Source organism: Cebus imitator, unplaced genomic scaffold (assembly GCF_001604975.1).
Source record: "Cebus imitator isolate Cc_AM_T3 unplaced genomic scaffold, Cebus_imitator-1.0 Scaffold10, whole genome shotgun sequence".
NCBI classification, from domain to species: Eukaryota; Metazoa; Chordata; class Mammalia; order Primates; family Cebidae; genus Cebus; species Cebus imitator.
This window is the reverse complement of record NW_016107325.1, coordinates 11396236-11423724: the sequence shown is the minus strand read 5'-3', so window position 1 is coordinate 11423724 and position 27489 is coordinate 11396236. Positions and strand designations below refer to the sequence as shown.

Genomic DNA, 27489 nt, shown 5'->3' with positions numbered 1-27489 from the left:
TATAGTTTTTCTACGTCTTTTCTTGCTCCTCCAAAGCACCTACACTCACTTCCTGCTGCTTTCATGTAAATGTTAGCCCCTATGAATAATAGTGGTTCTATTACAAACCAGTGTCTGTATAGCTGTTTAAAGCTAACACAGAACTGGCTGGGTGCAGTGGCTCACACCTGTAATCCCAGCACTTTGGGAGACCAAGGACGGCAATTACAAGATCAGGAGATCGAGACCATTCCTGGGTAACACAGTGAAACCCTGTCTTGACGAAAAATACAAAATGTTACCCAGGTGTGGTGGTGGGCACCTGTAGTCCCAGCTACTTGGAAAGCTGAGGCAGGAGAAGGCTTGAATCCCGGTGGTGGAGGTTGCAGTGAGCCGTCATTGGGCCACTGAACTCCAGCCTGGGTGACAGAGTGAGACTCCATCTCCAAACAAACAAACAAAAAAACAAAACATAATAAAACAAAACAAAAACTAACACAGAAATTTCACTTCAGAATTGCTTTTTGTCCTCACAGTGATCCTGTGAGAATGACTAAGTTTTGGTATTAGTTATTTATAAGATCAAATATGCTCAGGGACCATTATACAAATAATTTTATCTACTTTAGTGCCCAGATGTTGAATCTGGGCCACTGAGAGAACTCCTTTGCTTATTTGGTTCTAGGAGAGGACAAATTTTTATGTTTATCCCAAGTTTTTTTGTATGTTGTATGTGTTTTTGTGCTATCTTAACAGAAGCTGAGCATTTGAAATTAATTAGACAGCTTTGCTTAATTATGCCAGAAGCAAGCACATTAAGAACCATATTAACCTGATAAACTAGACACATATGTTGCAAATATGATGGAGGCATAATTACTAGTTTCAGCATTTTTTATTTTTAAGCTTGCTATTTCTTTCAATATGTCTAAAAGAATGGATTAAACTAATGATGCACATTAATTATGTAAAATTCTTTTCTCATGAAGCCTCATTAATTGTAAGAAGTAGGGCAATGAGCTGTTCTCTGTTAAAAATCATATACTAAGTTCATATGATTTAAATCTCCATCCTTCCAAATATAATCAATTTTTTAAAAAATGTATTGTTTATGCTCATTTGTGAATAAGGTCGAGTGAGCAGTGATCTAATTTTTAGAAAAGTAAAAAAATCAGTTATAAAAAATATGGCATCAGAGAAAACTAACTGTATCCAGCTCAATATCAATAGTTGAATATATATAAAAGGTCTAATTTCACACCTACACTTTTGTCAGATACAGGGTAATAAAAATACTAAAGCACATTTGAAGAATTTAAATTGTGTCTTGGACTTCTACCAGTCTGTACTGAATTCAATGCAAGGATCATTTAAACCTGACAGTTAAAAATGTGTCAGTATTAGGTCAATGGATATTATTTATTATTGTCTAGAATAACTGTATGAAATGAAATTATGGCTCTACCTGTTGCTTTATCCAAAGCCTTATTTACTTTGACAATAAGTCTCAGTAATCTGTTTAATAAGTATTTGTTATTTTCACACAGTACAAGTGAATAATACTATATGCTTTTGTAAAAAGAAAGTTGTAAAAGCAAGCATATGAAGATTATATAAGCATACATGAGAAGCTGTTAGTTTTAGGTTATATTGTTTGGTTATTTCCACATGCTCTTTTTAACTATACATCATTTTGGCTATGGAACACATGCCTTTAAATGGTTAATCTTTAACACTTTGCAAGCACATATACCACTTATAAATGCAGATTCCTCTTGGAAGGTGGTTCTCATCTCAGTTGAAGAAGCATCTGAGGTTGCATATCCCAGGCTTTTAAAAACTTTTCCACTCTCCTGCCACGTCTTTTGAAATCTTTTTCTGACTTCTTCAGGTGAATCAGAGATATCTAAAATATGTCCAGCAATGACATCCTCGTAGGTTGGTGGGGCATGCTTGATGTCAAAGCCAGATTTGCCAGCTTCTGAGCTATGTGATGAAGAGGTTTTCAACTTTGACTCAACAATTTGACTCTCAAATGCATCCACTCCTGAGAAATGTTCACTTAGTGACCTTGTTTCAGAGTAGACCCTGGGCTGTTTAACAGGAATCTTTTCTTGCAGCTCTCTAGGATGTGTGCAAGAAAAGTCTGTAAAACTTGTGTTTCCTGAAGATGTTAATCCAAATTCCTCCTTACAAAATGTACGACTTTCTTGTTTTATGTTATGGTTTGTTTCGCCATTTGCATAAACTCTTCTATTTGAATTTGCTTCAGAAACTGGGCCATACTCAAATTCTCTGAACCATCTGTTTATTTCATTTTCATGGTCATTCACAAAATTTTCAGCCATTTGAACAGTTCGGTTGGCTGCTTCATGTCTCTGTGTGTGCTCTGATATACAGGGAGGCACTTTGACCTTGTGGATGATTTCAACTGCATCATAACTTTCAGTATCGGGAACTATGTGATCAGTGGAATTTAGTCCATCTTTGTGAACATAAGTAGCCCTTTTCTCCACTTTCCTGACTTCCTCTTGAGCTTCCATAGATTCTCTGAAGGAACCACTAGCAGCGTGATTTATATTTACTGGTATTGTGATTGTAGGTGAAGAGTCCCTACCACAAGTTTCTATCTTAATTTGACGACGAAGTGTTGCAGGAGACATGATGATTTCAGATCTCTTCTCTACAATTGGAACCGAGGCTACTGCTGGACATGGGATGGCCCCTTTGGATAACTTTGCAGTGGCGTCTTTCAGTCTGACAAGTTGTTCAGAGCGTCTCCTGGGTGAAGAAGGGGAAGTGTTTGTTCTGTGAATTTCAGATGTTTGTGACATGGGCCTTCTTGGTGGGGGTTCAATGTAACTGTCCTTTTCAGGGGACTGAGATAGCTTATCCTTAGTAGGGGTTTCTGTTCGTCGGGCAGTAGATTCTATTGTGATAAAAGTTGGTGATGGTGGGCGTGTTTTTAACGAGGGAAGAGAAATCTTGCTATCATCGACTTTAACTTCATGATGGGTTTTCATGTGACTATGCACAGTTGCTTCATGATGAGCTGCTACTTGGTGCTGTACTGTTTTCTCTTTGGCAATTTTATTTTCTTTCTGCTCACTATGTTTATTTTTGCTGACATTAACATTAGATACTTTGGATGATGTTTCATCAAGACTAGTGGGTTTATTTCCCTGTTTTCCTGTTTTGGAGGATATCATGGCTGTCTGAATTATATTTTCATAGGACACAAGCATATCTTCTGCTTGAGTTTTAATATGTGTTATTTCTTCTTTTACTTTTTCTAAATTATTCTCCATGGCAATATGAACTACATGTTCTCTCTTTTCTTCACTTATCAGCCATCCTGGGATAGTATTTAACAGTGTCTGAAGTGTTTTAAGGCCACTTTTATTTGGCTCTGCTTCAAACTGTTTTATTCTAGACAAAATCTGTTGTAGTTCTTCACGTTTTCTCAAGAATTCCACTATATTTACGGCACATTTTTCATCATCCTGCTGGGACTCTTTCACAGAAGAAAAGAAAGATTTGTTCTGTGTAATCTCTTGCTTTGAATCTTTAGTATTAGAGAAGACTTGTTTCTGTTGTATGTCCTTGACTTTGAGACATTTTTCTTCCTGCAGACTATTATATGACTGGGGCAATTTTTTATGTTCAGCTTTACTTTCAGAGGTCTTTATTTGTGTTTGCTGAAAATTCTGAGCCTGTGAATCAACATGTGCATCAATAACCTTTTGCTTGATGACCTTTGGTGCTGATTTGTTCTTCAAATATTCTTGTTTTCTTTCAGTTATTAATCTCTCTTCTTTTGGACCAATTATTGATGGTCCCTGATTTTTTTCTTCACTTCCTGGTAATTTTCCTGTTTCAGATCCACCAAATTCTCTTTGCTTCCCAGGAACTGTCTTGAGCTTATCTTCATGGTTCTTCTGTATGGATTCTGTAGGCACTTTAATTGTCACTCTTTTCTCTTTCTTAGGTAATTGATAATGTCTTTCAGCCAGAGATTGCTTATGACTATAATCAGTGCTTCCTTCAGTTTTCTTGGTTTCCAGATATTGTTGTTTGGTAATGGTTTGAACATCAACTTCAGATTGCTGTTTATGACTTTCATTGCTGTGGCCTATTTCATTTAATGTATAATCTAGAGTTGGAATCTTGATGGTTTTAACTTTGAAATTTGGGGAAATTGGTTTGCTTTGGGGCAAGTGTGACTGCTCCAAATACTTCTGTTGTGTTTGTTGGGTACTACATTCTTGGTGACTCTGTTTAATTTCACAAGCTGATTTGGATTGCATAATGTCCCTTGGGCTTTGTAAAACTTCCTTTTTCATCTTATCTTTGTCTTCTGAAGCTGCTAAAACATGTTGGAGCCTCTTGGCAGTGACTGTCACTGGTGATGTTGTGGAGAGCTGGTTATCAGTACACACTCCTAGTACCTGAGCACTACTTTGAGAGCCTTCATTGGGTTGAACCACAGTGCACTCTGAATCAATTCCAGATAGGGAAACCTCCTCATTGTTTTTTTGTAATGGCATTTCCTTTTCCACCTCTAATGTGTGTTGAGTTTGGCTTTCAGTTTTAACAATGTTGTAGTAAGAACTTTCCTGTTTCTGTTTCTCTAGTTCTTCTTTTTGTTGTCTATATTTTTCTTCAGCAATCATTAAAGGTGTCTTAAATTTTCTCATATAAGGTTTTGGACTTTGTTGTCCTGAACTCTCTGGAAATGAATGAGATTTTACGACAGGTGCAATCTGTTTTTTCATGGGTGCTGAAGTTACTGGAATTGTGTGTGAGAGACAATTTGCAGAGTCAATAGGTAATTGTTTTCTTTCATCAAGACTCTTTCTAATAATGTTCTGCTTTGTCTCTGTGTGTTCACTGCTGGTTGTCATCATTACTTTTTTCTGATCCTTTGAGGTAGTAATTTTGCATTCCATATCTGACAGGGAGTTTTCCAATTCAACCTTGGGGGGAAGATGGTTCTTATTTTCTTTTATATGCTTGGGAAGTTTGGGTTTGGGCAATGTGGGAGGTGGCAACTCACCTGATTTTCCTACTATGATTTTAGCCTGAGAATTCTGAGACTTTAAGGCTTCTTTTTGGAAATATTGTTGCATGAAGGCTCCACTGTGCTTTTCTGGAGCAGAGGAGGAAAGGAGATGTCCTGATTTTTGAGATGGAGTCGGAGGAGGAGGAGGCGGTAGAAACATCGATGGACTTTCTCTTTCAGATTTCTCATCTACTGGAGGTGGAGGAAGAGGGAGACCTGGAAAGCTTTCAAATTCAGCCTTTATCTTTTCTGTGGACAGTGAGGGAAGAAACCCATTTTTTTCAGGAAACATCATTAAAGGAGGTGGAGGAGGAAGAGGAAATTCAATTTCAGATGATCCATTAGAAGGTGGTGGAGGAGGTGGAGATGGAGGTGGAAGAGGGCACTCACTTTCTTTTACATTATTCTCAGGGTTAAAGTTGATTGGATTCAAGGACCTTTCCATTGCCATTTTTAAGTCTGTGGAAGTATTTGTCTTCATTAGAAAGTCCTGGCTTTTCAAGTGAACATCAGTCTCCTGCTTTTCGTTGGTTGCCTTAAATGTATTGTGACTTTTTTCAGAGATTTTCACTTCTGTTACATTGGATATGTCTTGCTTTACAGGCAGAGGCTGCCACATTGGTTGAAGGTTTATATTCTTTTTCTTTATATCCTTATTCGAATATTTTGTTTCTTGCTTTAACAAAGTTTGCTTTTGAAAGTCCCCTGATATGTCATAAGTTCCTTTAATTGGCATGCTGACTGGATGCTGGGTCAGACTGGGTTTGGAGTTTTGTGTATCTGTTAATATTTTAATATTTTTGGTCTTTTTAGGACTCTTTGTATGGAAAGCCTCTATTTTCTGGTGGTCATTTCTCAGTTCATATGTTTGTTGCTTTCCAGCAGTTTTATCAAAAGATTGGATGGAATTAAAGACATCATCCGTCTTCAGCTCTCTCACTGCTCTGTCTGATTCTTTAGTTTTTAGATCATTCTTAACTGACACAGTTGACGTTAATTGTCTGCTCATATATTCATCCCTAAGATGCGGTTCTCCTGTGATGTCAGTCCAGACACCCATTTTATCTTCTGATTCCAATACATTTTTAATAGATTTATGGTGTGAATTAGATAGTCTTCTAAGGCTTTTTTCAAGAGCATCATTGTTTTGTTCACGATCTATGACAATCTTTACAGTGCCTTTGGGGGCTTTTGAAAAATTACCCTCAGTTCTTTCATCTATTAAATTGCCATGACAAGATTTTCCCATAGTTTGGCTGAGATTATCTGCTCCCCCTTGCCACCTAGCTGCTGGCTCAAATGGTCCTGGCGTTGGCTGAAGAAGATTATTTTTGTTCTTCTGGACAGCAACCTGATGAATATCTGTGCTCTGTTCTCCTGAGGATCCTACCATCACAACTTGAGCATCTTCTTTGATTACACCTTCTTTATCTACCTCTTTGAAACTTCTTTGTGCTTCTTTCAAAGACCTTAATGATGTTTCCAGTTCATCTCGGAGAAGCTCCTTTTTCAGAATTTCTGTCCTTGTATTTGTAGCTTTTTCAAGGCATTCAATAGCCTGTTCAATATCACCAGGAATGGCATCAGGCTGTTTAGATTCTTTCCATCGGTGGCTTGATTCTTTAAGTGACTTGAGTGTGGCTAGCATGCTATCTTTTATAGTTTCTTCTGTTTTCGTTGCTATTTTCTGATTTATAGCCTGGCTGAGGGAATTTATGGTTGATGTCAAGTCACCTTTTATGATCTCTTCTTTGGGTATTTTACCAAATGCACTCTGAGGCTCCGTCATAAAAACCTTTACTGTATTACGCACATCTCCAGGGATGATGTCAGTTTCACTAACAGTACGTTCAACCACAGACTGCCTTTTATTTAGTAACAGTTTTGTGCCTTCAACATCACCACCAATGATTTCTTCCTCTCCGTCTTGTTTCTTAGCTATTAGTGTTTCATTTGACCCTGTCTGGAGTTGTTTGAGATAATCCAAAGCTCCAGTTTCTATGCAAGTTGTGAAAAACTGAACATTTCCCCTCTCAGAGGCATCAATTTTAGCTCTTTCAGATATTTTATTGTTTGATGTGGAAGACAATAAATTATGAATGGTACGTCTGACATCACCTCCTATTATTTCTTCACGCTCAATTGTGTCACCATCATTTTCATGAAGAAGACAATAGATAGTCATGTTAATATCTCCTCTTTCATCTTCCTGAATTAAGATGCCTTTCTTTACAGATCTTTCCTCAGAGAACAGGTTTTTTATTGCTTGTCGTATATCACCTTTCACTATCTCTTCTTTTTCAGCATGAAATTCAGTTGATCTGTTTAATAACTGAGCTTTAGTCAAATGAACATTTCCCTTCTCTTCTTCACTAACCAAAATCTCTCTTTTGGTACAGTCTCTTTTGGAAAGTAGGTTCACCATTATATTTCTGAGATCAGCCCTGATAATTTCTTCTTTCTGTATCTCAGGAGATGCTTGGTTCATTAGCTTGTATTTTGCCATTCGAACATCCCCAACTTCATCAGCTTCAATGATGATTCCAGGAGCCTGGATAACTTTCTTAGAGTAGAGATCTTCTAAGGTTTCTTTAATGCTCTTGCCAACAATTTCTATCTTTTCTACTCTAGCTTCATTAAATTCATGAAGGGGTGTTGTTTCAAAGAGCCACGTAGTTGTTTTGACATCAGAAGGAGGGATTTCTTCCTTGGTCATTTTTGTGATACCTTTATGTGCTTCCATAATAGAATCCAAAGTTTGATTTTCAAAAAGCCACACAGCCTGTTTAACATCACCTTTCTGCACATCTTCCTGGCTGACTGTCTTGATATTTTCATATTCTAATCCTTCTCCTCTCAGTTCATCTATAGTGTGTGTTTCAAATAACCAAGTAGATGTTTTAACATTGCCTTTTTGGATTTCATTGACACTTACTGTTCGTATATAATTATTCTTATCAACATTTTCAGACTCAAATAATTGTTTACTTGTCTTTACATTGCCACCTTGAATATGATCAACAGTGGGCACAACATTATGTGATTCTTCAGAAATCTGATCCAGTGGCTGAGTTTCAAATCTGTATCTGACAGAACTAACATCTCCCTTCTGAATATCTTCTTGTGTTACAGATTTAATAACATACACAGTTTCTGATTCATTAATAGCATCTAGTGGCTTTGTTTCAAAAAGCCACCTTGTTCCCCGCACATCTCCATGAATTACCTCTTCTTTTTTAACTGTGGTCACTTCATGATAGTGCCCTTCTCGGTCTTGAATTGCATAGAGTGGCTGGGTTTCAAAGAGCATTCTGTAGCTTCTTACATCACCTTTTGTTATTTCTTCAGTGATTGTTTTCTTGGTGCTGATATAGTCAGATTCTTCTTTAATCTCATCTAAAGAAAAAGTCTCAAAAATAAAGCACCCCTTTCTTACATCCCCACATTGTATGTCTGTCACCGTCTTAACACATTCATCAACTTCTTGGCTTTCTTTTATCTTATCAATTGATTGGTTTTCAAAAAGCCACCTACAATTTAAAACATTGCCATTCTGAATATCTTCAGCTTTTAAGGTTTTGATCTTTTTCAAAACTTCCTCTGAACAGGAACTTATAGAATCTAAGGACTGATTTTCAAATTTATACTTAATGCTGGAAACATCTCCAGCTTGTATATCCATTTCAACAGGCTTGATTTCCTTTGCTTCTCCTTGTATGCTGTCCAAATTTTCTGTCTCAAAACGAAAACATGCTGTACGAACATCCCCACCTTGGATCTCCTCCTGTTTCACAGTTTGCAATTTGACTGTTGTTTCAGAGTCATCTTTTATGGTATCAAGTGGCTGAGTTTCAAAGAGCCAAGTACAGGTTTTGACATCACCCTTATGAATTTCTTCACTGCTGGTCATTAATGAAACTTTTTCATAAAGAGACTCCACTGGCTGGGTTTCAAAAAGCCATTTACAGGTTTTGACATCCCTTTTAACAATATCTCTAGCTTGTTCAGCATTACTTTCTGTTTCTTCCACATCACTAAAATATTTAATTGAATCAAGAGGTTGGGTTTCAAACAACCATTTGGCAGATTTCACATTTCCAGTCTGTATTTCTTGAGCAGATATTCCTCTAATGATTTGAAATTTAGGAATACTTTCATCAAACTGGTCAATGGGCCTTGTTTCAAAAAGCCACCTACAGCTTCTTACATTGCCTCTTATGATTTCTTCTTGCTGGACTGTCTTTACTTGATGATATTTTCCAAGGTGATCTTGAATGGCATACAGCGGTGTTGTCTCGAAGAGCGATTTATTTAACTCTACAGCACCTCTTGTGACTCCTTCCACCTCTATTTTATGTGATGCATCAAATTTAATTAAATTGTTTGATTCAAAAATGTGTGTGTAATTCTTCACGTCTCCTCTGTCAACTTCTTCAAGTTTCACTGTTCGTGTGTACTCCTTTTTATCTTTTCTAATCTCTTCCAGAGGTTGGGTTTCAAAAACCCATTTCTGATGCCTAACATCCCCTTTTTCTTCTTCAGAGGCAGTGATTTTTTGAAGCTTTCCTATATCAGAACTGTCTTTTAATGCCTCAATTGGAAGTGTTTCAAACAGATGCTTAGTACTTTGTACATCACCCCCTATTATCTCCTCATGTGGTAGAGGATCCGCATCAGGAACTTCTTTCAGAATGTCTAATGGCTGTGTTTCAAACATCCAACACTTTCTGGAGACGTCTGTACCTATTATTGTTTCCTTTTCAATGATGACCTCTTCTGACTCTTTGATTTTCTCCAAAGGTTGAGTTTCAAATAACCACTTTGCCCTACTCACCCCACCTTTGACATTTTCTTCCATAGATATTCCTCGGACAATTTTAATTTCTGTGATATCTTTATTAATTGTGTCCAATGGCTGTGTTTCAAACATCCACCGTGCTGTTCTTACATCTCCCTTTTCAACATCTTCCCTGTGAACAGTTTTAATTTCCAGTATTTGACCTGAACCATCTCTAATAACATATAATGGTTGAGTTTCAAAACATTTTATACTTCTCTTAACATTTCCCTTAATTTCTTTGAGCTCAGACCTAAGCTGCAGTAAGTGAACCTCATCGACTGAATGAAGGTGTCCAAGTTGATCTAGATGTTGAGTTTCAAACATGTATCTCACAGTCTTGACGTCCCCCCCAGTTATGTCCTTACTGATAGTTACCACTGATTCTTCTTGACTTTGATGCATTTTATTCATTGAATCCAATGGCCTTGTTTCAAACATCCACCTAGCTGTGCAGACATCTCCTCTGGCCAGCTCAGGAATTTTCTCTGCATTTTCTGCAGTGCCAGGATAATGAGCCCCAAGTGTGTCAATGGGTTGTGTTTCAAACATCCATGTGGTATATTTCACATCGCCACCAGCAATGATTTCTTGATCAGCAAAGTCCCTGGAAATGTCACCTTCATCAGGAGAGACATTGTTGATGGAATCCAATGGTTGATTCTCAAAGATCCATCTAATAGACTGCACCTCCCCCTTCAGAATTTCATCCCATTCCAAGTATTCTCTTTCTGAGTTCAGATCTTTTTGAGAACTGTCATTTGTATTTTCAAAAACGTACCGGGCTTGTTGTACATCTGCTGAGACTGAACTCCCTGAGTCCATTTGACTAGAAACAATCTCAGAAACTTCACTGATATAATCTTTTTCTAAGTTTTTTCTTAACTCAGGATGGATGTGTTTATATAAACGGTTTAATTCATACAAATTTCTTTGCTTAGAATATACATCTTTGGGGACTGGTAGTCTTCTAGGAGGACTGGGCAGTTCAGGGGACTGGGAAAATGCTGTCACATCTGTTGAAGTTTGAAGTACATCAGGCGGGGGAGGAGGAAATTCTTCTGTCATTCCTGAAGAAATAGGATTAATTTGTGCCAGAGTTGAGGAAGTGCCACTGTGATCAGTATATCTTGTGGTTGATGTTTCCTTCCTCTGGCTGGTTGAAATGCAAGAAGTGGAAGAGGTACCCACAATTGATGATGGTTTTAAAGCCTCTTCATATTCACTTTCAATCTTTAGGGGAGAGAAAATCAAATCTTATAAAGGTGAGCGTAGTGGCAGAGGCTTCCCAGGCCCTGCCCTTCTTTGGTCTGTAACCTGGATCCTCCTATGATATCTCCAATGGCAACAATATGTGATATACTCATTTAAAGACCTACTTAGGAATAATAGTCAGTGTTTGTCACTATCGTTCCTATAACACATTTTCACTTGTAAAGTTATATTTGCCATTCAATCTATCGATGATTCAGTAGTTTAAAACTTACACATAGTCTTGATTTTTTCCCCTTTACTTAATGTGGTATGCAGAATAATCCAGAGGGAAATAGTAAAAGTCTTAAAGTACTTTTGAGGGTTGTTTTGTTTTCCTTGGAATTTAAAACAGCACAGAGTACGCATCTGACATTTAAAATTGATTTAATTACTTTACTGTTAATTATTGGACTTTAGAAAATACATACTTTTTTCTTCTCTTATTTTCTACTATTGAGAAAAGTTTTTACTCTACCACCTTTTGCATGCAGGTCAATATTCTCCTTATGGAACCGAATAAATGCTAGTTCAGGATATTTTTTGTTGTTGTTGAAAAGCCACCTCAAATGTTCAATAATTTGAAAACCTTATGCATTTAAACTTGGTCTTGTACTTAATATGTTTCTGTTTAAAGAAATGACTTTACCTTAATCTGCTTGGCTGGGGTTGTCATCTCTTTGTCAGAATAAAGGATCTTTTCCTGGGCAGACTTTTCAAATTGCTCTTTTAACAGCTTTGTTGAAACCTTTGGAGTCTCTTCATCCTCAGGTGTATCAATGACTATAAACAGAAAACACATCAGGAATACTATGTAATTACTAAAAATTATGTTTAAGAAGAAATTATGGCTGGGATCATGCCTTTAATCCCAATATTTTGGGAGGCTGAGGTGGGAGGATTACTTGAACCCAGGAGTGTGAGACCAGTCTGGGCAACGTAGCCAGGCACTGTCTCTACAAAAAATAAAAAACATAAAATTATAATGCTATGGGAAACTTCTCATAATTTACACTAAGTAAAAAGATTCAAGTTACAAGCATACATATTGCATTATATCATTACGTAATTTAGGAATATAGAAAGAACTATAGTAAGACAATACAGGAAGAAAAATGTTGGTTTTCTCTGGATTTTCCATATTTTCTATAACCATGCTCTACTTTTATGCTCAGGAAAAAATAATAAAATTTATAAAACAAGAAAAGGATTTGTAGAAGACCTTCTTTCTTAAGCAATACAATCAAAATAAATATATAGACATGTAATTAAGTAAAGTTTCAGTCACAGTTAGCTTAATTATTATTTTTTTAGCTTTTTGGGGTAGAAAAGCTCATTCCATATTTATAGACAAGACAAACCATGTTCAGTCTTGGGCAAGCTTGTGCAAATTCGACTGTAGTCTAATCTCATATCTACAGGTTGGAGAACTGGAGTTAATAGTGCTTAAAATCTGTTATTAAAATTAATTCAGTCTGGATAACAATTCTATTCTCAAGGAGCTTGATAAACTTCAAGTTTTACTGTAGGTCCCTGAGACAAAAAGGAATTCAGAGGTGGCTAGCTTTAGGCTTTAGAATGGATGTGTCATCGGGTTGATGGGCGATAAACTATTTTAGAAACTTATTGCACCTATAGACCCCAGGCAAAATCTAATCATGTGTAGAAATACTACTCAGGAATCTTTAGAACCACAAGTCACAGTTACCAAATCTACTCAGAGGGGAGGATTGTGCTTTGGGAGTCTTCCATTCAAACTCAAACACACCAATAGGAGAAAGGAGAATTAGAATGAATAATACCAGACTCTTACCTGTTTCTTGAACATATTGATGAACCTGAGATGCTTGGTTTATTTCCTTGGTGTGCTTTTCGAGATGAGAAACCTATATTTAAAGATAAATTGAAAATAAATTTTTTAAAGAAGTCAATTATTTTAGTACTACAAATCATGCTCTTCATTTTACAGTGACTTTCACTCAAGACTTTAGTGTACATTGAGAGATGCTAATTAAGACTCTATGATTTATTTTAACACATAGATTCACTTAGAATATATTTGAATTGACATCTAAAGTGCAATCATATTTTTAGAGGGTGCCTATTTTACTTTTAAAAGAATTCCAACTTGAAAGTGGAGAAACACTGATAGATATTGATACTAGATATATAAGTGACGATAAATGCAAATGCTTACAACAAAGTCAGAATTTCCATACAGTTCTGGAAATGGTTTGAAAGTACTATATTTCTAAATAGTTACCATTTCTCTTCCATGAACATCCATTTTCTGTACTTTGGACTCTTCTTGTTCATTTCTTGCCATTTCCTGGCTGCTTGAAGTGTCGACCTGGCTGCTACGGATTGCCTCCTGAAAACAAATAGACAGACAATGCCTTAAGAAAAGTAAAAATTTTAACATTTTTATTTATACAATTTCAGTGACAATTTCTGGAAACAAATGGAGATTCTTTAGTATATTATTTTTCATGTCTGCTATAACAACCACAAGTTTAGTGGCGAAAACAGCATAATCTTAGGATCCTACACTTCTATAGGTTAGAAGTCCTGAATGAGTCTTCCTGGGTGTTGACAGGTATCAAAAGGTATGCATTCTGTTCTGCTGGCTGGAGGGGGCAATCCATTCCCTTGCCTTCTGCAGCTTCTAGAGGTTGCCTACTTTCCTGGGCTAATGGCCCTTGCTCTATCAGACTGAGACCTTCACATCCTGCCATCTGTCTGATACTGTCCTCCACTTTTAAGGACCCTTACGATTACAATGAGCCAACTGACATAAGCGACTGTTATCTCATTGCCATAAAATTACGTAATTAGCAGCCTTAATTCCACCTGCATCTTAATTCTTTTTTTGCCGTGTAATTTAATGTATTCACAAATTCTGGGGATTGGGACATAGTTATATCTGGAGACCATTATTCTGCCTGCTACCCCTAGTAAGCAATAAATGTTAATGATGCATTACTCAGTATGAGAAAGATGAGCCTCAAAAAATATATGTGTATATATTTTTTGTTGTTTATAAGCCACATTTGTATGGTACAAACAGACATGCTAGTCTTCAAATTGGCCATTCAGTATGATGACATATTCAGAGTTCAGTTAAGAACATATCCATTAAATGTAACCAATATAAACAGGCCATATTATGCTAGTTTATGCCTCCTTATCTTTACATGTGGACTTACTCTTGATTTTTGGTTAAGTTACAACAGTTGACACTGAATGAATTGGAAACTTGGAGCTCCTATTAATTTTGCTGATCCAATCCTGATTTTGCTATAGAATATGATTCTGATGCAAGTATGTGATTGATTGATATAATGAAGCAGTTGGCATACTGCTAAAAGTCTTAACATCCAAAAATAAGGGTACAGACAGATGACTCTTTACAAGAACATATTTTTGAATGTGCCTGAAGTTGGGACTTCATTTTTATCTTGATATCCAAATGAATAACAAATACTATTTTTGAGATTTGACTTTAAAAATTTTGTCTTAGTACAAAATAGTCAAGTGAACAAGGGTATATTATCATTATTAATTAAATAGTATTACCAAAAAGTTTCTTGCAGTAAGTTAAAAAACTTTACACTAAAAAACCCCAATATCTTAAACTAATAATAAGTATAAAATTAATGCCAGCAGATGTATGAGACTTTTTCCCTCAAGGGTATTTGGTATACAGTGTTTAAAGTCTCATCAACCAAGAAGCAGTTAGTCATTTAGTCAGAGATGTTATAGTACAATCTGGTCTTACTATGCTTTTCTAGGAAGGATGATTAAGAAAAAAAAGTTAAGGCCTTTCTAGAAGTCCTACAAAAAACTGAAGGCAAAATGTGGACTTATACTTTTAAATGTAGATTGTATCTCATTAAATTGAAGACCACTGTAATTTTTTTTCAAGCAGAATGCTTCCTAAGCCTAGTTAATAATCCACATATTTCAAATGATATTTGATGATATATTTGACACACAGTTTGTGCTAAGGAAAAGTTCACATAATGAATAAGTGAGGAATGCATGCATGAATAAAATAGCAAACTTTTATTAATACATTAATTTTATTCAAACTCCCATTTCCCAGGAGTGTTCTCAAAACTGAAGATAGAACAACAAATAAAATGTGTTAGTTTCCCGAGAACAAGTATAGAAAATAAATAAACTGTGTTCATTCCTTCAAGAATCAGAAATTCATATAACAAGATGCATTGCAATTAATTCTATTCAAACTCCTATTTTTCAGGAATGTTCTCAAAACTGAAGATATAACATTGAACAAATACTTTAGTTTCTTGAGAATGAGTATAGAAAATAAATAATCCATGTTCATTTCTTCACGTTCAAAGAATCAGAATTCCACATAACAAGATGCCTTGCATAATCAAGTTTTATTTGAGGCTATCAATAGCATTGTGCTGGAGAAAGCAATAACAATCATTGAAAACTGCAGATATAAAAAAATGCACGGGCATAAATGACAGCTCTTTACATTTGTGATAAGTCTTTCCATCTATTAGGCATATAATGGGATTATTCTATGGCTTTCTTATGCACACATTGAGAAATAGGAAGTATCAATTAAACAGACAGTGAAGTAGCAAAGGAGAGTGGGCACCTGACCAAAACCAACGTCCCTATGAGGGGCATCGTGATCATTTCGATAGAATCATATCTCTGCCTAATGGCCTACATGCTCGCTGTGGCCTGGGGACATGCTTTATTTGGCCCACACAGTGATTTTAAAGTTTCTAATTAGGTAACATCTACAAAAATTGAAACAAAAATTATTTCTGTTTTAAAAACTCTGAAGACATAGTAACACTGTGTTCATATTCTAACATGACAGAGTCTGGCTTTTAGTTGAGCATATACCTTTTAGTTGGCCACCATCACCATCACTTGCTAATACTTAACAGCAAGTTGACATGAAAAAAAAAAAAAGACCTTGTTTGGTAGCCATGTAAATTTGACTTTCTGATACCTGCCTGCCACCAGTCTGAAAAAGTAGAGTTAGTGACATAAATCTCTGTGTTGAGAAAAATACAAAATATTTGGAATAGAAAAACTATAAATAAATGTGATTTTAACATATTTTAAAAGTTATTTCCTGGGACAAACACTTTATAGTTAATGTGTATCTACTTGAGTAAAAACAATCTATGGCTATCATCTCTAAAAATATTTTCTTGTAGGAGATGACACAAAATAAACAGTACAAATGTACATATATTTTGTTTAAAGTCTTAAGTTTCTACTTCAGCATTTATGTGCTATTTCCAAATAGAACTGTAATTGCTACACTAGTTTGGTATGTTAGCATCAATTCTACTGCCCCCCGGTTGCTGTAGCTGACATAAAATATTTTTAAAAATATCCCAAGCTTTTGTTTCTATCATTTACTGTTTCATATTTTGCAACTAGTTTAGTTTCTATTTAAAATCTGACTTTCTTTCTAATTGTCGATGTCTATAGTGTATAGGGTTAGGTAAAAAGCTGAATCATTGTAATGCTCAGGCAGAAATCAAATTAAATAAAATGTTATAAAGAACTCTGGTCAGATCACCATGCATAAATTTGCATCAATAATTCATAAAATTGGTTGCTGAAAATTAAATTTAAATACAGACCAGTCTGCAAGAGACAAATGCTATTTTGTTCATAGGTGGATTAACTAGTAGTCAGGAATGGGATATTAGTCCTAACTCCCTCCTCTGCTAGGTATGTTGTAATCATGGGAAAATCATGAAATCACACCTAAACTCAGGTCTTTCATCTCATGAGCCATTAAAGGAAAGAAAAAGAGGTAATATATATGCTAACTTTGAAATCTAAAACAGGAAAATGCAGTGCAATTACAAGACAATATGGTGTTTGCATAGCTCACATAAGTCTGATATCAGCTTATATATTAACCAACTATATCACAAAAATCTATTGTTCATAGGCACATCTTCTAAGGAGATTTCTGCTGCACAAGAAACAATCGGTATCCTGCCTATTCAACTTTTCATTCTTATTACCATTATAGGGAAAGACACTGTAAATTTCCCAATAAAATTGCAAACTCATTCTAGTGCAAAGTATAAGGAAAAAGAACAGGCTTTTTAATTAATTTATTTATTTTTGCAACTCACAATTATTGTGACTATTGGACCTAATAGAAAAAGATATGAGCAAAGACTGGCATAATAGTAGATGGTCACTGCCTCACTAGAGTGGAAAAAACAGAAGTTCATGTTCAATGCCAATAATACAGCAGTTTCACTACTCTCATTTTTAATACAACTAGAAAAAGTTATGATATAATAAAGTTATTTGCATCTTTGTCAAACAGACAAAAACCATACCTAAAACAGGCTGTTTATTTTAGCAAAAATGTTAATGGATTCAAGCTTTGAAAGAATAATCAGTTTTATTTTTCTGTTAAGTGAGGAACATAACAATTTGTGGTTGACCATTGTGTTTGTCTGTATTTAGATATATTAAAACTCGAACACTGAATTTTCTCCTTTTTCCCTGAAGTTTCTCTTTTAATTTTTATTAATTTTCTCTTAAAATTACAATATACAACCTGACATCTTTAAGGTTTGAGCTTTAGGTAAATGCTTCCCTCTGGAAGACTCAGCTCAAAATTACTTTCTTTTTAAAACCTTTCCAGTCTTTTCCATACAGGTTCACTATTCTTGTTTTTTCTATTTCTGTGATATCAGCACACATCTGTATTATCTGCCTATCACATTTAACAGTCATCTTTGCTAATATGATCCTCTCCTTTAACTGAACTGTGTCTCATGCATCCTCAAATCCCAACGATTAGCTTCCAGGCACACAGTAGATATCCAATAAAATGTCAAGGAGTGAATGCATGAGCAAATAAAGTAGTCACTTTTTTTAGTAGTGTGAAAATTTTATAATTTTTAGTCTGCTTTGAAAACTGAGATTCTAAATTCTCCCACATAGTTCTATGATTTTTTTTTTTTTTTTTTTTTATTTTGGCTGGTCATCCCTTTGACACTAGCAATAACATGTCAATCATTTTACAAAATGCACTCAGAAAGAGAACTCTCTTCACAGGTGTTCATAGATGTGATGAGAACATCTATGGAAAAATAGTTCAGTGCTGTGATAGTGTAGAGGGTTATTGACATCATCAGAGAGAGAAGTCTGTACCGAGAAAGCAGTAAATACACAAGAAGCCCAAATCCCACCATTATGCAATATATCCATGTAACCAACATGCACATGTAACCCTGAATCTAAAATAAAAAATATGTATACAGCAAACACATACGCAGAGGTAAAGATTCTTTCAAAATAGGAAAAAGTAATGTTTTGAAATTGCCTTTTTAATAAAAAGATATTCATGATGGTAAACAAACTAGTTTGTGTGTTTTTTTGTGAGTTGTTATTCACTGAGTTAATGGATCTGACATGTTGTCAAGGATCATGGAGAAATTGCAATAGGATGCATTGGGCAGAATTACTATGACACTGAAAAACTATGTTGAGATATTTATGTTGACACCAAAAGACAATGATTTATCCTCATTTTTTATTTATAAAAATAGGAAAATAACACTAAGGGAAAAGAAGAATTAAGGCAATTCCAAGTACTAATTCTTTGTGTGACTCAATATACTCAGAACTTAAGTCTCCAATTTTACTTGGTTCAATAGTAGTTCTGTCTAAAACTTATAGGAGTATGCCAGTTGGATTATTAGCCTTTAAGAAACTGATAATGTAAAAACATTCAAAACATTTTAATGTAGTGACTTTTCTCTTTGAAAGCACTAAATTTTTAAACATAAAAGACCTTATAGGGCTTCACTCATCCATTTATTTATTCAAACAACAGTTATTGAACATTGGCTATCTCGATGGCATTGGGCTAGGCAATGTCAGTGTTGTTTAATATGTTTCTGTGATCATATCTGTATGCAATATATGTAAATACATATATATATATATATATTTAGCGATATAAAAAGGCTCAGTAAACTTGAAATTCCCTTGAAACAAGAATGCTAAACACATACCAAAGTATGAATTATGCAGATTTTTTTGCATAAATTTCTGCGAGAAGTGTTATCATTCAATTAATTTTAACTCTTCATTAACTCAAAACAATTATGCTTTGGTAATATTTAGCCTAGGAAGACCAAACAATCATTTTTAATAAAGAAAATAATTTGTTTAGAAGTACAACATTTTGCTGTCAAAAAAAGGGAGGATTTTGAACAAGCAATGCCAGTTTTAGCTGCTAGAACTCTGTCTTCTTCTGCTCTAAAAGTATTATTTATAGCGCCATATTCCAGAAGCCCAAAATGCTGAAGATTCATAAAAAGAACATATAAAAGATGCACTCTCAACTGAGTCGTCAAACATATTAGTCATATAAATAACAATATATGACAAACTAAAAATGCAGCTTACATAAAGACATTCAAGTCACAATAAAGAATGCTTTTTAGAATTTTTATGTAGATGTATATTAAAGATATATATGTATATAATATTTCAATCCAACATAGACACAAAGAATGTTACAACCAGAGGCACTAGGATATAAATAAACATAAATGTCCAATAAGAGGCTGAAACTTAGAGTCTTACAGAGAAGTGAAATTACAGATAAAAAGTTTACAAAAAGAATAAAATATTCTAAAGAAAAAGAGACCAGAGGTAACATGTGTCCTGTGCTAACTAATACAAACCAAAATCAAGAAACAGAATTCTACCACTTGATTACCATCCTCACCAGTATCCAACTGATTTCTAGGTCCCATCAATGGTATCTATTGCTATTTAAATGACCCTTGAGTCAATGCCCTTTTTACCCTGGAACTTCTGACCCATTTAAGTCCTCATACATTTAATATGGACTATTTCAGAGTCTCCTAATTAATCTCCTTTCATCTCACCTTAACCTGCTTTATATCAATCTTATACATCCAGAATAATCTTTGTTAAAGGCATAGCTATTCATCTTACTCTCCTTTTAAAATTTCTTTAATGTCTCTTGATTGCCTTAGAAGAAAGTAAAAATTCTTTAACATGACGTAAAATTCATATTATCTGGCCTTTGCCTACATCTTCAGCTTTATGCCTCAATTATTCCTTACTACACTTACAAACATATCATGCTGTTTTACCTTTTACACAAATTGTCCCTTTGCCTAGAATACATTCTATATGCAAGAAAAATTATTTCAAGTCTCAGCTGAAGCATTCTCCATCCTCAGATGTCCTACTTAACCACCTTTCAACTGAACTAAAGTTTATCACAACTTCCTGGGGTTCCAATGAGCCTCATTTATGTTTTCTATCATAGAATTAGTCAGATAACACTTGTAACTATTTGTTCTCGGTCTGTCTCTCTAATAGAGTCAGCTACTCGAGTGCAAAATAATGCCATAATCATCATTGAATCTTTTTGCCTGACGTATAGTGTTGCCTAATGATTATCGGCTGCTTAGAAAAGTACATAAATATAATGTTGAGGCTCTAGAGGCAGTCTTCTTGGGTTAGTATCACATTTGCTCACTTTTCTTGGAAAAGTTACTTAGATCTCCCATGCATCCATTTCTTGTTCAAAAAACCCAATAATAATACTGCCTATCTCAGAAGGTTGTTGTGTGGAAGAAATAATTTAATAAATTAAAAAAACAACTGGCTCATAAGTGCTACAAACAGTGAATTGATTGGTATCTTTATTTAACAAATATTTATTGTGCACTTACTTGTGTCAGACATTTTCCTAGTAACTCAGGATTTGGTAGTAAATAAGGTCCTCCAAAAGACTGAATAAAACTAGAGTTCAGCTATATCAGTGAATTTTACCAGATAATTTCATTGTAGAATTAAGTCTAGAGCCTAAAGAAGAAGCAAATTCCAATAAGTACATTTTTTCTCCACCAAAGAAGGAATAGATTTTGGGGGGAGGGCGTGGTTACTCAAAGAGAGAAGCAAAGAGGAGCCTATATGTATTGTGATACTTCTAAACCATCCTGGATCCTGACACATGGAAATATTCTAGAGAGATATAGCCAAAGAGTGGGTTTGTGATCACCTATCCAAGTCATTTACACTTCTTCTTTCATGAACTGATACCTAGTGAACAGTCAGTTCAAATGATTTAATCTACTATTATACAATTCTTTCCACAATTCACCTTTGCCTAAAAGCTACTGTTGTATAATTCCCATTTTGACATAAAAAACATTAAGATTTGTAGATAATTTATATTTCTATCAGCCACAGCTCCCAAATTCAAGCATTGGAGTATGACTGATTTAAACAGAAAAGGGAATTTATTGAAGAGGCACTGGGTGACAGGGGTGGGGTGTGTATCTCAAGAACTCTCCAGAAAACCAAAGAACAAGACTTGAAGGGTTTGCTTCTGGTAACAGTATAGAATATAGTTGCAGTGAGACGTTTGGTAAATGTACCCTAGTTGCTGCCACAAGCCCCAGACACATTCATTGACAATGCCATCAGTAGTGTGTACTAGATGTTGCTTCTGAAATACTTACAAATTTCTTGAAATTGGGAGTAATCTCCTGCCACCAGCCATCACCACAATTGATTCTCTATGGTCCCTGCTTCTCATGTCACTAACTCTTATAGAAAGCCTGAGATGGACATGATCAGTACAGTCTAGTTCACACACCTGGGTCCTAGACATTAGGTCGGCTAGGAGAGTGAGTGCATGGTACGTACAGCTTCTCTTAGTGGTGGCTGGTTCTGCCTCATTGGGTGGTAGAATAGAAAATGATTTTGATGTAAAAAAGAAAGAAAGAAAACTGTCCATTATCCTCTCTAAGAAATATTATTTATGAACACTGAGATCTTCTTAATCAAATGGAAACCAGTTAAAAGCACAAGAAAAGGAGTACCACTCATTTTTGGTAAGGGTAACATAACAGAAAGTGCTATTCAAATCTTATAAGAGAACAGATTTGCGCTTATTTTTGGTAATGTATGTTCCATGAGATGTCACAAGAACATGTAGGAAGACTTTGAGACAGTGAAATTTTTCTGCTAAGAGTGTCACAAAGAGTTGTTGCTATACTGAATTATACAGACCTCCCTCCCTCTTTCACTGTCCCTCTGAGTCTTTATGGCCATCAGTCCTTTTCACTTGGAGGGATGGCATTTTAAATCCTTATCTAAAATCCAAACAAGAAGGAAGAAAAAACAGATCTGGCTCGGATCTCAACATTGCAAGATCACTGCACAAACATGGCATCACAGGGCAATTATTAATTACAACAAAAAATGAATTAGTCTGATAACTTGTGTTTTCTTTAAAATAAGGAAAATGGGGAAAACTAAAAAGGTAATAATTTGTAGCACTGATGAATGTATCTACGAGCAACTAGGGGAGTGAAAAGAGATTGGAGTGGTAGGACTGTTGGGTTTTGGCCAAAATTCATTATTGGTTCAAGTGAGAAATCATGTAAATAAATCATAACTAATTTCAGTCTCAGTAGTTTTGCTGGTAAACTGCTGGGACAGAGGTTGGGGGAGCACTGAAGGAGACTGGAAGGGTTACCATTGATCAAATGTTGATAAGCGTCAGGAAAAGTACAAGGCCCTTTACAGTTGAATAATGTCACATTTCTTTAAGGCTCTTCCATGTTGATTTCAAATGAATTTAACTAGTAAAAATGGTTTAAGGGAGAATGCTATGCAAGTTTTTAAAATACCAAAAGTATATTGTGAATACAGTATACTAACTAGAATCCCATCAACAAGATATTTTGAATCAATATGTTTAACACCTAAAATCAATAAGTGATGCATTCAACATGCATTTGTGAGGTACCTAGCATATAGACTTGATCCCAAAATCAAAAGAAGAAAATGAAAATATGATGGGGGAGGTTGTTTACAGTGTTAGAATGATGACACAAAGTGTTTATGATCAAAGATTCACAAAATGAACCCCAGCCTAAAGTACTGACTTCATTGAAGTCTCAAAAATCTCTCCCAATGTTTTTATACACTGCTATTCATTGAATGGCTATTGGATTATTGTAATTTGTACTCTAAGGAAAGGAAGAAATTTCTAATGCTACAGAAGGGTGTACCAATATCTCTAGAGGACACTGGTATTCACCCAAGGGCAAGAAAGTTTGTGCTCTTAGCTCACCCTCTGGTATCCACCGAGTGGTAGGTAAGTAACATGTACTGTCCTCCTCAAAGAGTGAGAAATAAAGTGGCCTCCACTCATTCCTGAAGAGGTGAACAATTTCCTCCTTTCCATGCCTGCATAGATCACCCAGGAGTGAAGGATAAAGAACAAGTCCAAGAAGAGACTCCTAGAAGAAGATGTAACCTTATTCTTTGTTCTGTGTTGTTAAGGTCTGTGAAGAAGTTAGGCAAAAATGAAGTTACCCTAACATATGTCCACAATAGCATGGCTCTAAGGACAGAACTTCTTAATGCCTCTTACTTTTCTCAGGCCTTATGTTCTTCCAGTTTTTTTTTAGCATGATAATTTGTTTATAATTATGCAAATTAATGAACATCAAAAGAATAGAGAAGCTTGACTCAATCCAGTCACTTTCAAAGATCCACGAAGATGGGTTTATTTTGAGAAATGCAGACCCAAAAGAAGCAGAAAGAGCTAATATGTTCTGTCAAGTTCTGACAAAATGCACTGGTTTTCATAAAAGTAACTATGTGGAAAAAGCATTTTGCAGATTTCACTAAGTTCTACAGCATAATGATTCTATAACATTAATGATTTTGTTTGTTGTTATATCTTTCCTTGATCCTGACAAATAGCAAAATCTAAGCAGTTAAAATTTTGTGGCTTGCCATTTCATTATAGCAATTTGAAAATAAAGTAAATTTAATTAGCACATTAGTTGTCTAAATACTTGTGATTTATATTTAATATAATTTTACAAAAATATCATTTTTATATTGTTAAGCTAATGTGAGCCTTAGAAGGGGCAATATAAAAACGTTTCTTCTATTTTAACTTTCCCTAGATGTATTTATTTCTCATCAAAGAAAATGTAAAATTCCATTATTTTAACAGATATGTATTTTACATCTTTATCAACATCAAATATTTTTTGACATCACCTAATTTAGTATGGAGGAAACTCCTTTTGTCTTTGGGGGAAAGAGTCCATGTGCCACTTCCTCAACAACTCAGCGACTTGTGATAAGAATAGCAGCACTCCTTTTCCCCAAAGCAACCCTAGTTTATTTTAAAGGAGTAAAGGATATATCTGTGAGTGCACATTTCATTTCTAAATGAAATTGAAAATAGGTTCTAGAGGAACAAATAGGTTTATAGAAAAAGAAGGCCCATGATACTATTAAGAAGAAAAGTTGTGGTATTGGTATTTGAATAATTGGGGTAAATCCTGCTCCTACAAATCCTATTTTGGAAAATGAGTAAAATGAATAGTAGAAGGAAAAGCAAACAGTGATGATTTTTAAAAAGCAATTGGATCTGTGCTTGCAACTCTGTCTTACTAATGGATATCTGCACTATCCACTGAGGCCCTGACTTTCTGAGAAAAAGGTCCAGGGCACCCTCTACATGTTAATATTTTTAAAGCCACCCCCCCCACCCTCCCTCCCAGTCACCAGGAAGATTAGTTTATCTAGTTTTTTTCAGCAAAGTAAAAGAACCCAGCCTGAATGGACACACTATACAGACTACATCATTTCCCCAAGACAATGTTCCACAAAAGACCCATGCAGACATTCTGCCTGTGTCTTCACAGTGTGGATTGGGAACGGGTTTCCCTTTATGATGCTGTACTGGAATGGCCTGCCACGTACTCCCAGGGGAGGGAGGAGTGAATTCTTCCATGCACTAGCAGTATAACTCATATACCAATAGGTTCTGCAGAAAGAAGCTGAAGTGGCTTCTTTCAAGTTGCAAAGGGACTGTGATTGAAACTTTATGGTCAATCACTGTATGCCTCAGCAGACAGCACTTACCATTGGCTTCATTTGGGACTAGCAGAGGTTGAGAGTTATAGTGTATGGCTATAATGTAATGTGATTGATATTAGTAGATTATGGAAGACAGTCTTATTATATTTTATGAGCACACCTTCAATCCCAGGAAAAATCTACTCATTGGTTTAATTATGTTAAGATCTAAAAGACTATAGACAGTTTTACTACATTACTTAATAAGGTTTTTTAACTTTATAATTAAGTAAAGTGCTGTCTTTCACAAAACAGTATTATTGTTTTGTGACACAAACCCAAGACATGTCAGATGTATAGGTTGTATCATCCTATGAAAATAAAATTTTAATGACAGATCGCAAAAATTATAAAGTTTTAATTTTAATTAATTATTGGTGTATCAATCTAATAAATTAACAAATTCCTTAATTTCTTAATTTTTGTTCTGATTGTTTTGTTTGCTTTTAATGTTTTCACATATTTTCGTTTAGTTAATTTATATCATTCTATCATTTATTTTATTAGAAACCTTTTTTTTGTCAGGGTCTCACTCTGTCTCCTGGCTGGAGTGCAGTGGGGTGATCATGACTTACTGTGGCTTTGAACTCCAGGGCTCAAGCCATCCTTCCACATCAGCCTCCTGTGTAGCTGGGACTACAAGCACATGCCACCAGCCCAGCTAATTAAAAAATATTTTTTATTTTGTATAGATGGGGTTTTGCTATGTTGCCCAGGCTGGTCTCTAACCACTGGTCTCAAATAGTCCTCCCACCTTGGCCTCCAAAGTGCTGGGATTATAAACTAGTTCATTTTTAATATTCTAATATGTCATACATATGCAAAAACTACTATTTCAATATAGCCTACCACCAGTAAAGGGATTACCTGGGATTAGGTATCAGTAATTGGTTGTTTGGCTGGCTAATATTTATTATTTTCACCATTATTTCTTTAAGCCTTTGCTTTCTCTGGATTCTTCACAGTCTCCTATTTTATTTTTTGACTACAGTAGGTATCTCAAGAGAAATGTCAATATAAGAAGGCACCTGCTATCAGAGTGTGAACAGAATGATGAAGGCAGGCAATAAGCCTCAGATCAGAAATCAAGAAGGGAGGGGTCAACTCTGGGATAGCAAATCCTGCCTCACATCTGCAGTGTCATAGTCATTGCTGCACATTAGAATCACCTAGAGAGCTATCAAATCCTCCTGCTCCTTGAGCATTCTCCAGACCAATTAAATCAGAATTACCTGGGCTGCCCGGGGAATTCCAGTGTACAACCCAGTAAAAAGAGGGCTTAAATGCCCAGTTATCACTGGGTTTCCGTGCCCCAGCTGAACAGGGATGATAGTTTGGCTCCAAATCTTTGTAGAGTCATGGTAGGGGTAGGAGGTGATGCTTCAGAAGCTTGGAAAAGATGCCCTGCTTCGGGCCCAGGGAAATGTGGGAACCCACAGACAGAGGACTCATTGAAACTTGCGACCACTACATCCCTGTACCATAACCCAAGGAAGTCTGGGGGAAGAGTGGAGAGTAGGGCTTTGTGAAGAGTGTGGAGTGCATTTTAGAGGGATCAGTCTCATGCAGGCCTTTATGAGGGCAAGGCAAAAATTTATGGTTTGTTGGGGCATAAATAAAAGGCTTTTCTATCTTTCATCTTGAGAAATGTAAGTCCTCATGTGGTTGCTTTGTGTTTTTGCTTTTGTTTTCCACATGGTTGGTATAGGCAGTTCTAAATGCAGTTAATTTACTTCACAACTTGAGCAAGATTCTTCTTCACAGAATATAATTCTGTTGATTCAATTTCTATTAAAAAAAGAACATGGGATCTTTCCACAATCTACAGAGCTGTAGGAAGGTGGATGTGGGTAGGAAGACAAGAGACACAGATTGAGTAGTAGGAGAAGACCAGCTGCAAAATGGCAAGGAAGCAGTGCCATGGACACAGTTTTGAAAAGCGGTAATAAAATAGGCAATCATGAGCATGGCAAAGATAATTTTGAATGCAGCATAGAGAAAACAAGTCAATTCATGAAATACGCATCTCTAAACCCCCAACTGGATTTGCGTTTGCATTTCCACTTCTTGCAGAATTGAAGGGAAAATCAAGTCACTAATATAGAGCAAAGCTGATTTGCTGTATGGCATAGTCAGGAACTGAGACGTTCCATTATAGATAACTTCAGTCAACTGAATTCTGCATCAACCAGCTCGTGCAAATCTGGCTGCATGAGTAGCACTGATCATAACCGGTTGAGGCTGTTGTACTCTATTTAGCAAACTCTTGGTCTTCCAATTCTGCCTCAGCATTAAAAAGTTAATCTTATTGTGTTCTTTTCATCATCAAAGCCCACTCAGTCACAGCCACTGAGAAAGAGCTGTAGAGGATAAA

The 27489-nt window shown here is 35.6% G+C and overlaps 1 protein-coding gene across 2 annotated transcripts in view; it reads right to left on the bottom strand.

Moving 5' to 3' along the window:
* Positions 1-27489, bottom strand: part of XIRP2 (xin actin binding repeat containing 2) — a 72445-nt gene that overhangs the window by 6504 nt on the left and 38452 nt on the right. The window contains exons 4-7 of one of the 2 annotated variants that reach the window (XM_017548459.2): positions 13393-13500; positions 12943-13015; positions 11779-11912; positions 1733-11111 (exon numbers count right to left, since the gene is read on the bottom strand). In XM_017548459.2, coding sequence (XP_017403948.1) covers positions 1733-11111; positions 11779-11912; positions 12943-13015; positions 13393-13500 — 9694 coding nt within the window. The remainder of the gene's footprint in view (positions 1-1732; positions 11112-11778; positions 11913-12942; positions 13016-13392; positions 13501-27489) is intronic. The other variant, XM_017548466.2, reaches the window with a different exon arrangement.